Here is a 15,688-nt window from a genome sequence, read left to right as displayed (position 1 = left end):
GGACTACAGATATAATTACTTTCTTCAAATATACAATAAGTTCTTGGGACAGATCTGATCACTCTGTTTTGTAAAAATGTGTCTGTAAATAGACTCTTTTTCAGTTAGTAAACATTGTGATATTTTTTAAAGGGCAGAGTTTAGGTGCAGGCAAAAAGACTGCTGACCACTTCACTAATACTAGGTAGCTAAGATTTGTTAATTTTATTTGTAACACTATAAGAATGTAACAATAAGGTTTCCTTTCAGTCGGTCACTTCAGTGACAGGCGTATTGGGAACTCGCTTAAAGAGACCAATCTGCTTTGAGAAACATAATGTTGCGTTCACACCAGCCGTGATCGAGGTGTTAAGCGCAAGGGATTTCAATGTAAAGTCAATGTAAAGATGCATTTACAGGCGTCTGGAGGTCTCGCGGCGCAAGTAAGGCATTTAGCGCAGCGCGATAGACACGATTCCGCCTCATTCGTGCGTCTAGTTCGCCCGAATAACACTAATTGAACGTTGCCGCGGGAAACGCGCAAGTTGAAAAATCTGAACTTTGGCTGAAAAACGTGCCACGTTAACCAATCAGGAGCTTTCTCTAGTAGTGATGTGATTACAGGAAGCGAGTGGAAGCCCCTCCCATGATGTGAATTTCCGTGTGAATGTCCTGAATGACTAGAATGAAGCGAGTAAACTCAAAATGTTCAAGGGTCCAACTACGCACGAATAGCGCGTTTTGACGCCCCAATTGCATCTGGTGTGAACCCACAGAAAGAGTCAATTAATTTTGGCATGCAATATTTGCATCAGCTGGGGCCCCACCGCACAAGTATAAGTGAGAAGCAGGTGCAATGCATAAATCAGCTTTTTTTTGCTTTGAAAGGATGCAGCAAGCTGCTTGTGAGAAGCATTATCTGTTGGACCAAGAGGGAGAGGGGTGTGGAAACACACATAGGGGCAATGATAAAGATGCAAAATGGGGCAGCAATCAGCGTTGTTTGATCACTGGATGCAAATGAATTGATTTGGGTAGGGCACTATGGACATGTCCCTACCAATATCCAGGGAGCACTGAATTGTCCCTAACAATAAATTCAACCAAACAATGAATCAGAGACGGACACTACTTGAGTACTTTGAGTAAATTTTGAGTGTTTGTCTTGGGGAAAAATACTTTACTAAAAATGTTCATTACATTCTGAAGCATAGAATCATACTGTGTATTCCTTTTATATTGCATATTAAAATTGATTTAATACCTAATTACATAAAAATTGTGTACTTTTACTTTCTTGAGTGAAAGTACAAAAGTACTTTTTACTTAAGTAAAAGTAAAAAAATACTAGATGTTTAATGTACTTAAATATTAAATATAAACACAAAACTTGTGAACTGATGACGAAAATGCATGTTAATGCCAAGTGTAAACAGCCTCTAAGGGATTTCTGTCCTTATGCAGTACAGTACACACATATTCTCGTATTTCGTGCACAAACTGACTTAAAAAAAACGCCTCAGATTCAACATAAAATTTAAACATAAAATCAGTTCAAAAAATTTGCAATTAGTAAGTACCAGAATGTGGGGTGGCGGTTAGAGAGCGGGATGGTGGTGTGGATCTGGCACTCGGAGGGGTTCGTTCTTGCCAAGGGCGTAGAGGCAGTCTTTGCTGTTGAAGTGTCCGTGGCTGTCGCCTAGATGAAGTTTGTCTGGACTCCAGAGAGGATGAGGAGGTTGAGCAACTGCGGGAAAGAAAACCTGTCACAAAAAAAGAAAGAGGATGGAGAGATCAGAAGCAAGGGATGTTTTTAGATGCATTTATATGTGCTTTATAACTTCAATTTCAATTGGGCTAATGCTATAATCTGACATTTAAAAGTTTTAGTCTGAAGTTGTAGTACAGTTTTTGCAAAATCATACTAATAGATTTAGTTTGATCACAGCTTGGGTTTGCCAGCACAAATGTGTGTTAAATAAGCTACAATTGGACTTACGCTCATGTTTCAGAGACATTTGTAATGTAATTGTTATGTGGATGTGTAGGATGAACCCAAATGCAGACAGCAGTGGATTAACAAAAGACTTTTAATATCAAATAAACAGAAAATAATACCCACGAGGGGGCAAAACAACAGAAACAGGACAACTTGAACAAGAGTGAACACTAATCAGGGTAGACACTAAACTACACTAAAACACAAAACAGGGCTACACTAAACAATGAACTTGACAAAACACAACTATATTATACACTTGACTAGACTAGACTTAGGACAGCGTACTTACAGGACTTTGGAACAATGCACAAGCACAGGACAATGAATACAAGAGGATTAAATAGGGTAACAAATCAAGAGGGGAGCAGGTGATAAGAATCAAACAATGAGGAGGATGACAAGGGAGCGGGGTAAAAGAGACAAGACACAGGGAACACGTGGTCCAGTAAACCAATACTAAGACCACGTGAACCCACACAAAACATGGATCTGTCATGATTCTGCCACAAGACTAGATTAAACAAAGGACAAGATGGCAGAACCATGACAGTAATGAAGTTGTGTACATTAGAGCAGTGTTCGAATTGAGGGGGGTCTGGGGGGGTCCCAGACCTCCTATAAACTTCATATAAGCCGTTATTATTAAAATTACATAAAAACGAAGATGCAATAATAATTGGTTCAAATAAAGCATCTTAACCAAGTTAGAATAAACAACATTACATTAACAAACATCACATTTGTGGTCTATAAATAAAAAGCATTATGTATTATAACAAATGCCTGCAGGGGGTGATAGTGGACTCATATCGCGGATGCTATCTTCACTTTCACTTTAGATGGGTTATTTTTAGCCAAACAATGTTTAAATCCATTAGAATATATGAAGAGTTTGGTTCCAAAACGCAATAAATCCATTTTAACAAATTTTGGTAAAAACGTGTTTTCTATACCAAGAAAGTGACAAGATGAAAACAACTATTTTCTGTTACAAACTTTCACATAGCATCTTTAGGTTATAAAAACATAAAAAATTCAAATCCATAAGTTGATTTTCAAAGATTTATTATAAAAACGGATTATTTTTTCCACAAAATGCAATAAATCCATGACAAGTTTTTATTCAAAATGCTATAAATCTATTGAATCAATAGCCTATATAAATGTGCATTCATCTTTGCCATGTTATATTCGTTTAGTTGACTAGTTGTACACACTAATTAAAAATATAAACATTAATGGCATTAATCAAAACACTTACTTTGTCATATTAAGATCACTGTCATTGCGGTTACTTGACGTCGTCGCTTAACGTCTTTCACAGCGATCAGCTGTAAAATGTTTTTGGTCCTGCTCGATTTTCGTTGACTTTGAGTAAAGTTATGGAAAGTTTTTCATAAGATCCTCTGGGGTCAATGTGTTAGCATGAGAAGCTTCATGCTGTCGGGAGAACAAGCACCCGTCGCCCGAGTGCCTCTCAGGGAAATTATTAGATGCTGGTGGCTTACGTTTCTTTCCCATCACAGAAAACCATCACAGGTTTATCAATGCAATTAAAGTATTATTTTGTTTTTGTTTGTTGATCACGAAGTACAAAGTAGATGAGGAAAACTAGGACTCCGTGTACTCAGCGCGTCCGCCATTGTTTGTTTACATTGCGTGACTGGTGGGCTGTAATATCAGAAATGGATTTATTGCGTTCTGTAAAAAAGGGGGAGTGGCGTTTGTCGCATTTTGGGAAAAAAGGGAGAAAAGATGACAGAATAACACGGCGGATATTGGATTTTGCGTAAAATTAAGAATTTACTTTTAACTACTAACCTGATATAATACTGATTTTGGCAGTAACTCATTTTTTTCAAAAATGGCGTTTATCGCGTTTTGGAACCAAACTCTTCATATAATATATGTCAATTTCTTTACAATAGAAATGATACAGCCACTGTCATTCTTGAGCAAGAATATGCAGACATTAAATCATGTAAACTCTGAGTGAGGGTTTAATCTGCTGAGACTTCACATCTGACACATACGAGTTCCCAAACGAACATTATTGGAAACCCAAACAAAATAGCACATTAAAGAGAGAATCTCGTGATCTAGTAACATAATTAATCTCGCAAGACACAATTAATCTCGCAAGATCTCATCGCACGAAATCTCGTCACACCCCTAATCTTTAACTCTTTCCGCACCAGCATTTTTCATGATTTTCATAAGAGTTTAATGCCTTCCAGAAAATGTTCTTCTTTAAATATAAAAACAAATAATATAACAAATGAAGAACAGACCCTCTGCTTTAAAAAAACCTGTTTCATCCTACATTCATTAGTTCTCTTTTCATCACCTCTCAAATATGGGTAGGTTTCTTCAAAAACACCCAATTTTGAGCAAAAAGCTGAGATAATTCCATTACAAATTAATACATACCTATATTTTTTCAATGTGTGCACTGTACAGCGCGTTGTGAATGTGTTAGCATTTAGCCTAGCCCCATTCATTCCTATGGTACCAAAAAAAGTTTTATTTTGTGGCACCATACTTACTGGTATAACTCCTCATGTACCAGTCTTTAAATAGGGAAAACACGGAAGTGTTTGGTGACTTCCCTGTTTGGTACCATAGGAATGAATTGGTCTAGGCTAAATACTAACACATTCATGACGCGCTGTACAGTGCACACATTGAAAAAAGATAGATATGTATTAAATAAGTTGAGGTAATAACATAGTTTAATATGGCAAAAGGGTAGACTATTCCTTTAAATGTATAACTGATGATGACAAAGTTTTTTTCTCTGCATAATCATAGGAACCCAGGCAGTAGCATTGTTTCACAATGTTTCCATCACCATCATCAGTGGATGCCTTTGCCGTCCGTAGCCTGAGATTTCAGATTTGCAGCTAAAAAATGGATTTTCCCATTTATTGGAATGCTGTGCAGGTATTTAAGTATTTTAGTAACTGTGTTAAATAAAGTAGTATTTACTTTTACAATAAATGTATTGCTTGTTTATATTTTTACAGGTTGTACCTTGCAGCCATCCATTACAATGTTACCAAGCCGTAACAAAAGCAGGAGAGGGAAATTACAAGGCTATGTTCCCAAAACACACAAGTGACATACTGTAAGCAGTAATGTTTTTATTTCAAATATATTCATAAATAAAACTTAATGTATGAAGCAGGGAAATAAATGATCAAAAAAGATTTATTGACTGCAATATTTCTACAGTTATGTGGATGATGTGATCAGGCTTGTGGTTGATGAGGTATTTGAAGATAAGCTGAAGGAAACCCCGATTCCAATGGACCTGGCATCACAGTTTGAGAGACCTTCAAAGGAGGACGTGATTGCATGCCATCTTCAGTGTAGGGGTCGTCTGAAGCCAACATACTGACCAGTCAGATCAGGAAGCTCCAAGCGTATCTGGAGAACACCACATGATAGGATGATAACCCTATAGTGTCGTCTTAAATAGCACCAGCTGACAAAGCTTTGATATGCCATTTATCTGTATAGAATAGATAGCTGTAAGAAGTGAATTGAACAATTTTTGAAAGAGCACAATATGGTTACTAAAGTATGTTTATTTGTATATTGTTTAACATTTAAATATATATTTGTAATAAATAAAAAAAACTTTTGACTGAGTACTATATTTTCTTTAAAGTTACATCTTTTGTTCTTTTGGGTACTTTGTTACTATAATGATACTTTAGTGTTATTAGTTTAAAAATGTAATAAAACTCACTCTAGTCCTGCGCCTCAAAGGCTTATAGTCTGTACAATAAATGTTCGGTGTGTAGGGATTTAGACAATTAGTGCAAAACCTGGATGAGGAATCACACAGGTAAGAGGCCCTGGAACCTGTTGCATTCTCCTTAAAACCTAATAAGTAAAAACATAGCACGTATAAGTAAGCAGTCTTTCATAATAAATTTTACCATAGTGAAATAATGTAGAACTAACATTCATTTCAATTAATACTTTCGATGTGCTACATTTGGTGTTTCCATATAGTTTGCACAGTAATATAGTATGTAAGCAGTCTTTTATAATAAAGTTTACTATAGTAAAATAATGTAGAAATTACCAAGTGAAATAGTTTTATAATCATTTCAACGAATACTTTCTATGTGCTACATTTGGTGTTTCCATATAGTTTGCACAGTAATATAGTATGTAAGCAGTCTTTTATAATAAAGTTTACTATGGTAAAATAATGTAGAAATTACCAAATGAAATAGTTTTATAATCATTTCAATGAATACTTTCTATGTGCTGCATTTGGTGTTTCCATATAGTTTGCACAGTAATGTAGTACATTATAATTACCTTTTGGATGTCTTTGTAACACATTTTCTTCTTCGTTTAGCATTCTGGCAGAGCTAAAGCCACCTAAAAAAGTTAAATCCAATCGCGTTCATTGACGGAGATCGTTTATATCGTAACGGCCGTCTGAACTCTCTGGATCGAGCTCGAAGTGGTAAGGCAGTACAGACACCATCGTTTATAGAGAAATATAACTGCTTGTTTATGTTGCATGTGACTCTCAGTCTTGTATGAGCGGAAAACCCACGCGTAGTCAGGGGCGTAACCTTTCAAACACACGCCTAACCCAGTTGACCAATAACAGTTGAGTAGGTCATCTGACCAATCCGAATACACTAGACATTTTGGGAGGCAGAGACAGGAACTAAATCCGAGCGTTTCCCAGACAGGGAGAAATCTGTGAGGTATGTAAGCAATTTAAAACACTCACAATGCATTAGTTCAAGTTTTAATAACATGTATGTACTATGGGATATTACAATAACGTGCTAACGTGCTAATTTGTTAGCATAATAGGTGCTCTTTAATCATTTGCAGTGATAACTGTTCAAACTATTCATAGGTTATTCGATTTTATGGCTCTGTACCACTTTCAAAACATTGCTGCTCGGGGTGCACAAAATACAGAAATGATAGAAATAAAGCAGATGTGCATATGGCAAAATGCATATTGCAATATTAATTTTAATTCTTCCAAAAGTTATATATAGTCCAAAGTTTTAAAAACGAGAAAATGAACACTTATGTGTGCTCTGACTTGTAGAAGATCACCGTTAAAACCATCCAGGACATCATAGAAACCACATATTTAAAACACTACACCTTAGCATCTACATAACAGCACCCTAGCAACTACAAAACAACTTTAACATAATTTACATTAACAGTTAAACAACAAGTTCAAGTTAATGTAATAAATGTGGATATTAGAATTGTTTCAACCTATGGCTTTGTAATATAAACTTCTAGAAATAAAAACTTATGTGAACATTTCTGACTATGGTTAAGAGAATAGGTTCTGTGCTCTGCCAGCCTCCCTTTAACCTGTACAAGTAGAACAAGTATTGATTTATGTTTCTTTTCCAGTGCTGTTTGAATTTTTTTCAGCCATAATAAATCATCTGGAATTCACCCCAGTCTACAATCATTGTGCAAGCAGGCTTTTTATAACATATCAAATGACTTACAGTACTATGCAAAAGTCTTAGGGGGCCACCACCGCCAGGCTTGTTGTTTTAGAAGTTTTAATGTCCATCCATGTTTATTTTTCAATCTATTTTGTTAAGATACAAACAGAAAATACAGGAAACATGTAAAAAAAAATCAGGTCTAAATGTCTTTAGGCATAGTCTGTGTTTAGTGTGACCTCTTGAGCGTTTTTGAGCTAGTGATGAGCGAGTCACTCGAAACTCGGATCATTTAACCCGATCCCTAAAATGACTCGAGAACCATGAGTCCTAAGTGACCATAACCCGAGTCAGTTGAGTCCTCTCAGATTTGCTTTAAAACTGAGAAATTGGATCAAACACAAAGCTCTTCAAATGTTTACAACAGAATTACAACACATAACTCTACATAAGCTGCCATATGTTCTATAACTTGCAACAACGAGTTAATTTACATCACCAAATGTCGACTGGGGGTCCCGAGTGAGCCAAAAGCTCACTCGTAATTTTCTGCAGCTCCGAGTCCGAGTACAAAGGGATGCGTGCGTGCGACAATGAGTTGGTCGGCGGCTCGGGGATTCACACAGAGAGTGACTCAACTCATAGAGCTTGAATCCGACGAGCCTTGCTCGTGTTATTAACCCACTGACTCATGTAGGCTAATCTGTTGCAATATTTGACTGGCACAATGTTTTGGGTAGAAGCTGCAAATGTTTAAAATTTTTAAATACGAGGACTGTTTCAGCAGTGCTGCTGTAAAGATCCGCCACCGACGGACGTACACGGCTCCTCTTGTTAACCGAGTCACTCAGAGTGACGTGAGTGGTTCACTCACAGGACCCGTGCAGGAGCGGGCGAGCGGCTCTGTCTGGGACTCACTCACAAGATCATGTTCTTGCGCGGATGAGTGACTGTGTGGCTGCATTAACTGAAGCCTATCGTGGATCTTGTAAGTCAATCTGAAACAGGACATATTCCTCTCACGTCCCAATTCAACAAAGCCTCACATCTTTTAAACGTGGTGTTGATATATTTGTCGTTATGAAATGAAACTAAACACACACACCGAACTTTTACAATTATGTTATTGATAATGTTACCACGGACATGCATGTTTTTTTACAAGTTCCTCAGGTCACATGAGCCCTTTTTTGCGAGCAGAGGAGTCGTAGACTCGTAGCTGCATGCTTGATCTGAGTTGCTTGGTTGCATTGGTATTAGCGATTGGAACTGGGAGATTTTGACCAAGTGACTCAAGTGACTCGCGCAACCCGGATCATATTAGTGAGTGACTCAGATTAACCCGTATCCTTAAAAAGATCCGGGTTGACCATCACTATTTTGAGCAGAATTAATAAAAAAAAACACATTTCTTTAAATTAATTTCTAATTTTAGTAGTTTGTTGGTAGATGTTTATTGGGCAAAACCTCCATTGCAAACCTCCATTTACTAGAATAAATCATTTTAACTTTGAAATTGATGCGTTGTCATGTTAAAACCAGCTGTTTGTTTAAACTCTGTCTACGTTAATTAACACTGCAGCACAACCCCGAAGTTCTCAAACTAAAACATCTGCAGCGTTTACGAACGACTCCGTTTATGAGGGTCAAAAACGGTTGAGTAATCTAAACGAAAGGTGCAAAAGTAATGCATAAAGGTAAACACATAAATGTAAACATAACATACTCCCTGTACTACACTAATCTTTGACCGTTTTCAGCACCATTTTTTTGTGCATTCCAAGACCTATCCCCTCTGCTTTAATATGCCTTTTGCATTCCGGCACCTAGTGTTTTACAAATTAAGCACTGGTTAATTGACATCTTTATTTCAAACGAACAGACTGACCGCAACCCAAATATCATAAAAAATATTTTTGGATGACTGGTAACCGCGAATAACCATGGGTGAACACAGGCACCCGCTCATTTTGGATCAATCCACGCATCTCTGTTATGACCATGGTAAATTTAGTAAGGGATGTAGTGGATTGAGTTGTTATTGCACTCTGGTAAAGGTACTCTTTGGTCAACGTAAAAATGAACCCAGGGTTAGTGTTTGGTTGGCCAGCGAAAGTTTTACTATTGCACAGTAAAAAGCACAAAAGATGAACTGACCTTCGTTGTCTGGACACTTATTTGTGTTTTTTATCATTACAGTAGAAACACAACAAGGGATGAGCGAGTGTGGTCAACTTATCAATGTTTGTTAACACAGCCGCCATTGCGGCGTCACATGTTGATAGTGAAAGCAGCACAAAGGAATGCGTGGACATGCGTGTGATCCTGTGTTTAATAAACTTGCTGTGCGCAGATATATATGCATCGAGTAAATAACGATTGAGATGTGCTGTTTGGAATCACGTCTTTTAAAAGATTACTAAAAAGCTTGTCAAATTTCCTGACCTGTGTGTTTGTGTATGTGTGTGCCCTTCGTGTGTACTGTTTGACGGAAGCACAAAGAAAACACTCGCGTCTGGGGAACTTTTAGTGACACACATATGCAAGTAAATAAGGATTTAGATGGCATGTTTGGTGCACTCGGATGAAACAACTCAGCATATCAAGGAATGTAGAGAATGGAATGGGTTTGTTCATTGACTACAGAGGCAAAAGCTATGCATAATGATGTCTCTGCTCATTCAGTTCCATGGAGCGGGGCGTAGTGATCTCAGCTCATTTCAGATAATCAGTAAACAGGAGAAAGACGGAACCTCTTCTTCTTCTCATACAGTTTACACCGAATGAGAATATTTGTTTTCGATTTATTTTACTTACATCATTTAAAATAGGACATTATAAGCATTATGTAGACATTAATCTTTTGTTTGTATGACAAGTATTCGTTAAGTTGCAGTTCATTTTTCTTTTGCGTTTCTAGAAGGACTTCACTGAGGGAGAGAGAACAGAACGCGCATCATGTTTATTTTATTAATTTTACAAAAAGCACAACATTCTGATTTTATTGGGAGTGGACAGAAAAAACCCAGACACTTTAACGTTTTAAATGATGTATAAATTATATCTGTATGTCTAAAATCAGCAGAGTAATTTAAATCTCTTTGAGGAGTGATTGAAAAATAAAGAGGGATGCCGCACGCGACCCCAGAGAGTTAAACAATTCTTGAATCATGCTTTGTTGTTGGCAGTTCCCAAGATCTCAATCTGAGTCAGTTCCCAAGGTGGCCATCGCATCCAAGACAGTTCCTAAGATGGCCGCCACACCAGAGTCAGTTCCCAAGATGGCCGGCGCACCCGAGCCTGTTCACAAGATGGCCAACGCACCCATGCCTGTTCACAAGATGGTCGCTGCACCCGAGCCTGTTCACAAGATGGCCGCCTCTACATTGTTTCTGGTGAACTTCAGGACCAGATGGCTGGTTTCCAGTCTGGTGGATACGCCACTGGTGTTAGTGTAAGCATTAAGTGTTCCTAGTCCAGTGGTCTCCATGTGTCTGAGGTATGTCCTTTGTCTTCTATGCTTCCTGTGTTTGCATGGCTGTGTGGTGTGTTTGGTCTGCTTTCTGCTCTTCTGTTCCAAAAGAAGTCTCTCAAGCCCATGATGAGTCACTTGAATCACCTGAAATGGTTGCAGCCATGCCAGAGCCCACAGCCGAGACAGCTGAAAAGACTGAAGCCGAGGTTTATAAGCTTCCTGTCTTAACCAAGTTGGCTACGTCCAATTCCCTGAATTTCCTGTCCTGACCATAAGGCGTGTATCCATGTTTCCAGAGTTTCCTATCAAAGTCGAGATGGTCACATTTGAGTTTCCTGTGTCCTGTAGGTCAGCCAACATAGCCACTCTCAAGCTCCATAGACTCTCTGCCCTTGCCAAAATGGTTGTGTACAACTCCCAAAGTTCCCTAGTCTCTGTCCTATCAAAGATGGCCATTCCTGATTTCTCTAGTCTCTCTGTGCTGTCCAAGATGGCTGCTCCTAAATTCCCTAGACTCTCTGTCCTGTCCAAGATTGCTGAAATTGCAATTGGTGAAATTGTCCAAAACAAATTTATCATAAATCCCCAAAAGCCAAGAAAATGGAATATCCAAGCCTTTTAATGATTTGTTCGCCTAACAATCTTAATGTTTCTGACCGAATTACGACATAAAAACTGTAAACAATTAGTTTGCTACCAAACATTCGTTCGACTCTCACTTCTTATTCAAGACTTATAATTCTATATTTGGGTGTCATGTTTGTGGAGTAAAGTCTAACGATTTAAATCACCCTCTTGTGGAATTCCAGCAGTTTCATAAAAGATTAAACACCCTGCCTGTTCATTGCCTGTTGGTGAGTCATTGTTTTATGTTCGATGTATCTTGCCTATGTTCTGTACTCTTTGGATTTATTATTAAAACTCAAAAACTGCATTTGGATCCACTAACCTCGTCTTGCCTTGCATCACTTGTGACACAAAGCCACCATACTTCACTGTTGGGATTGATGCTACCTGTTGGTAAGCTGTGTCCTTTTTGAGTCAAAGTATTTTCCCCAAACAATTAAACTTTTGTTTCATCAGTCCATAAAATATTTCCCCAGTAGCACTGGCGTTTTCCAAGGTGCTCTTTTGCAAACTTCAGGCTCACAGCAATGTTTTTTGGGAGAGCAGCAGCTTCCTCCATGGTGTTCTGCCATAGAAAAGATGCCTGTTCAAAGACTTATGTATGGTAGACTCTTGAACAGAGATGTTACCAAATTCGAATGGTGCCTTCAAAATCTTTGGCTGTCATTTGGGGTTGTTTCTTTACCTCATTGATGAGTCTTCGTTGTGCTCTTGGTGTCATTTTGACTGGGCGCCCAATTCTTGGTAGAGTAGCAACAGTCCCAAAGCGTCTCCATTTGTAGATTGTTTGCCTAATGTAGACTGGTGAATTTCTAAAGTCTTTGAAATAACTTTGTAACCCTTTCCAACTTCATGTAAAGCAACAATTCTTGATCGTAGCTCCTCTGAAAGCTCTTTTAGGTGTTCTTCTTGTGAAGAGCAAACACCAAAGGTTTGAGGGGTTTTATCAGTCAAACCTTCAAACGTATTATCTTAACAAGACTCCAGATAACATTTTGACAAATGTATTTTGAATACTATGAAATTCCAAAAGGTACACATATTTTTAGTGTCACGGTATGTGTGATCAAAGATTTATGTGCCAGCTAAAGAGATGCTTGGGATTCTGCATTATACTGAAATCAACAAAAGAATTTTCAGAAAATAAATGGACCAGTCTGCATCTCTAAGAAGAATTTAAAATTTTTGCAAATTGTACTGTATATGTTTGAACTTTGGCATGGAAATGTTGGTGGTCTGTTGTCAAATTGCTAGTCCAAAAATGAATCACTTGAAGCTAAAAAGCTTGAACTTGTAGGTCTTGCCTATTTACTGGTTATTTCAAAGGAAAGTGTTATACCAGCACATAATAAATTTAAGGTACACTACTAAGGGTTACAGCAGTAACAAACAGACCCCTTCTACTGTCTCATTCTTTTTCATGACAAATTACTGCCAGTCTGCACAGAGCGATGTAAAAACTGCTCATTAAGCTTGGCTTCATTGGACAATCAATCAACAGGGAACACTAAAATCCACCACGGTCCACTCCACTATTCAAATCACCTTGGGAATGGAAAGGAAAAAGAAACAACTCAAGTCACATTGATTAAAGGGCAACAGAGATCCGTCATTTATTTTGCAGTGGCCGAGAAGACAGTAACATTCTTAAAGAGTTATTAAAGAGGCAATTTGTTGCCTGGAAATGGTTAGTGTGTACATCCAGCCTGCCTACAATCATATTTAAAAGTCACTACAATGAGGCACAAGTGCCCTACGGAGCTTGGTTTCTGTAAAGCCCTTATTTGGATGTGCGGTTTTGCTAGGGCTGTGCCGATGCATCACGTTTCCCCATAAAAAATATTTGTTTGAAATCGAATCCGAATCGCAATGCCCCGATTATGTGCTTTATGCACAGCTTGTGTGTGTACTACGGGTCTTTGATTAGGAGGTCCTTATCAATCTAAAATCACTATGAGTTTGAGTCATTTGTAACATGCATTTAAAAAAGCAACACTCCTCAAACAACCATTAACCATTTGGATGAACACGCATCTTTGTATTAGATTAAGCATTAAGGACGGTACACCTCTCAGAATATGTACAAATAAAGATAATTTCAAATTTTAAGTAACTATTTAGAGCATTGACATCGCTAGAAGAGGGCTTAATGCACTTATTTTTATGAAAACCTCAATTCGACCAATATCAACATTTATACTTTCTTTTGGCTCCAGTAAATTAGATGGTGTGCATTTCGATTCATTTTGCAAGGACGCTTACAAGTTACAAGTAAAAAGGATTAGAAAAATATGGTAGAACAAAAGGAAATAACAACAAAGAAGCACTGCTGAATTACAAAGCCCTGAGGCTTCTTCATAAAACTGCTAACCTGCACAAAGCTATTGAGATCCATATGTCTGCATTTAGCTGTCTGAGTGGACAATACCTGAGCCCTAGAGAAAAACACAGTGGAATTGTTTTCTCTGAGAGTTTAGAAAAAGACATGAACAATCTTGCACATTCAGTGTAACGATCACCAACCATTAGCCAGAACAGCAGCCCACACAAAGGGCAGAGGAAGTCTCTTTTGTAACAGAGGTCAGGCGAAGAACAGCTGTTCATCAACATTAGTGCACTTGTGGAAGCACATGTGTGGGCACACTGTCACTCCCTGTAGACTTAAAGGGACATTTCACTGGTAGAAACATTAATCTTTATTTAGGGCGCATTTGTATGGAAAACTACAACTCCCAAAATGCACAGCTCTGCAAGCCACTCCCACTAATCCAGAACACTGCTCAGCTGTATGCTATTGTGTACATACATGCCACATTAGTATTCATCCGGACCACGTGATGTCACTGTGTGTCGTCAACGCCATTTTTGTGTCCAGTCACCGCTGCGTGCTCTGCTTTAGTCTATGGTCACAGCAGCCACAACTACCATATAAAGATCAATAAAACACTCCCAAGACGATAACAACAAGCTTACAATTTGCCCGGGATATCTGGTGATGTTGGCTGTAACAACAGTTGTCAGAGGAAGCCCGAACTACAATTTTATTCTATTCCAAAGGAGAATCGGCGGAAGAAAGTATTGCTTTTAATCAGAAGTGACCAAGGATAACTTAAAAGCTTGCCTAATATTAAATGAATAGTAAAAAGTTCTCAAGTAATTAAATAATCAAGTAAACAGTAAGTGATAATATAAGAACAAAGAAACAAATTTAATTTATTATTAAATAAATATAACATTAAGTAGCAGATTGTTTTTTTTATTATACAGCTGTCACTTTAAAAGCTTACAGTAATGGATTCATACATCCTAAACCACTTTTTTCTAAACTTTGCACTTTACACATAATCTTTTTATACACATTTATATACATTATAAATGGACATTTTGACTTAATTACAGTATGAACGTATGTGACCGTTACATGAAAGAGCACAGACCTGCATGTGCATGTTTGTTCCCACTGAGATGTTATAGACAACAGACTTTCTTTGTGTCCCAGCAACTTATTTTAAGGACTACACAAAACAATAAATTGTAATACATTATGATATTGCTTCACCGGGCCCTTGCATATGACCGTTGACCGGTTACCTTCTGCTTGGGTGGGCACTGTAATAGCACAGAAGTGACAATAGCTCTCCATTCCAATTTGATGACATTGCTTTTTACTGTCTTTACACCCTTTATGGGGAATGAATAAAGCTTTAACGCCAACCACTATCACCCTTATCACTGTTCACACTTGTAAGTTTATTTATCAATCTAGTCCTCTGGGATGCTTTTGGGCAGGAGGGATCTATGTGGTATTGAGTTGGTGAACTGTAAGGAGAATCAATAAGGAATTAGATGAATTAGAGGCGTACCTGAGTTGACCTTTGATGTGACTCGTGCAAAGTCAATGCGTCTTGGGTGGGGGACAGAAGTGCCAAGCTTGCGGGTACTGTCCTTCCGGCGCTCAGAGAGCTTGCTAATTTTAGAAAGCGGTGCAAAGATTCCTGAAAATGGGCAGACAGTAGTATTTTTGATTAAAACAGATGAGCATGATTTTTATTGACATTTAAGAATTTGCAAATGCTTTTATCCAATGCCACATTGTATATATTTATCAGTATGTTTGTTCCCTGGGATCTAACCCATGACATA

General features: G+C 37.9%; 1 protein-coding gene across 3 annotated transcripts in view; it reads right to left on the bottom strand.

Annotated features, from left to right (window-relative positions):
* LOC141365295 (CAP-Gly domain-containing linker protein 4-like) overlaps positions 1-15,688 on the bottom strand; it is a 110,412-nt gene that overhangs the window by 33,247 nt on the left and 61,477 nt on the right. The window contains exons 9-11 of one of the 3 annotated variants that reach the window (XM_073869489.1): positions 15,409-15,540; positions 5,736-5,872; positions 5,257-5,410 (exon numbers count right to left, since the gene is read on the bottom strand). In XM_073869489.1, coding sequence (XP_073725590.1) covers positions 5,348-5,410; positions 5,736-5,872; positions 15,409-15,540 — 332 coding nt within the window. In that variant the 3' untranslated portion in view covers positions 5,257-5,347. Of the gene's footprint in view, positions 1-1,563; positions 1,743-5,256; positions 5,411-5,735; positions 5,873-15,408; positions 15,541-15,688 lie in introns of those variants that run through there. The other 2 variants (XM_073869491.1, XM_073869490.1) reach the window with 2 other exon arrangements.

This window comes from Misgurnus anguillicaudatus, chromosome 7, assembly GCF_027580225.2.
Source record: "Misgurnus anguillicaudatus chromosome 7, ASM2758022v2, whole genome shotgun sequence".
Classification (NCBI taxonomy): domain Eukaryota; kingdom Metazoa; phylum Chordata; class Actinopteri; order Cypriniformes; family Cobitidae; genus Misgurnus; species Misgurnus anguillicaudatus.
The sequence above is the reverse complement of the archived record's forward strand: the minus strand, read 5'-3'. Positions and strand labels throughout refer to the sequence as shown.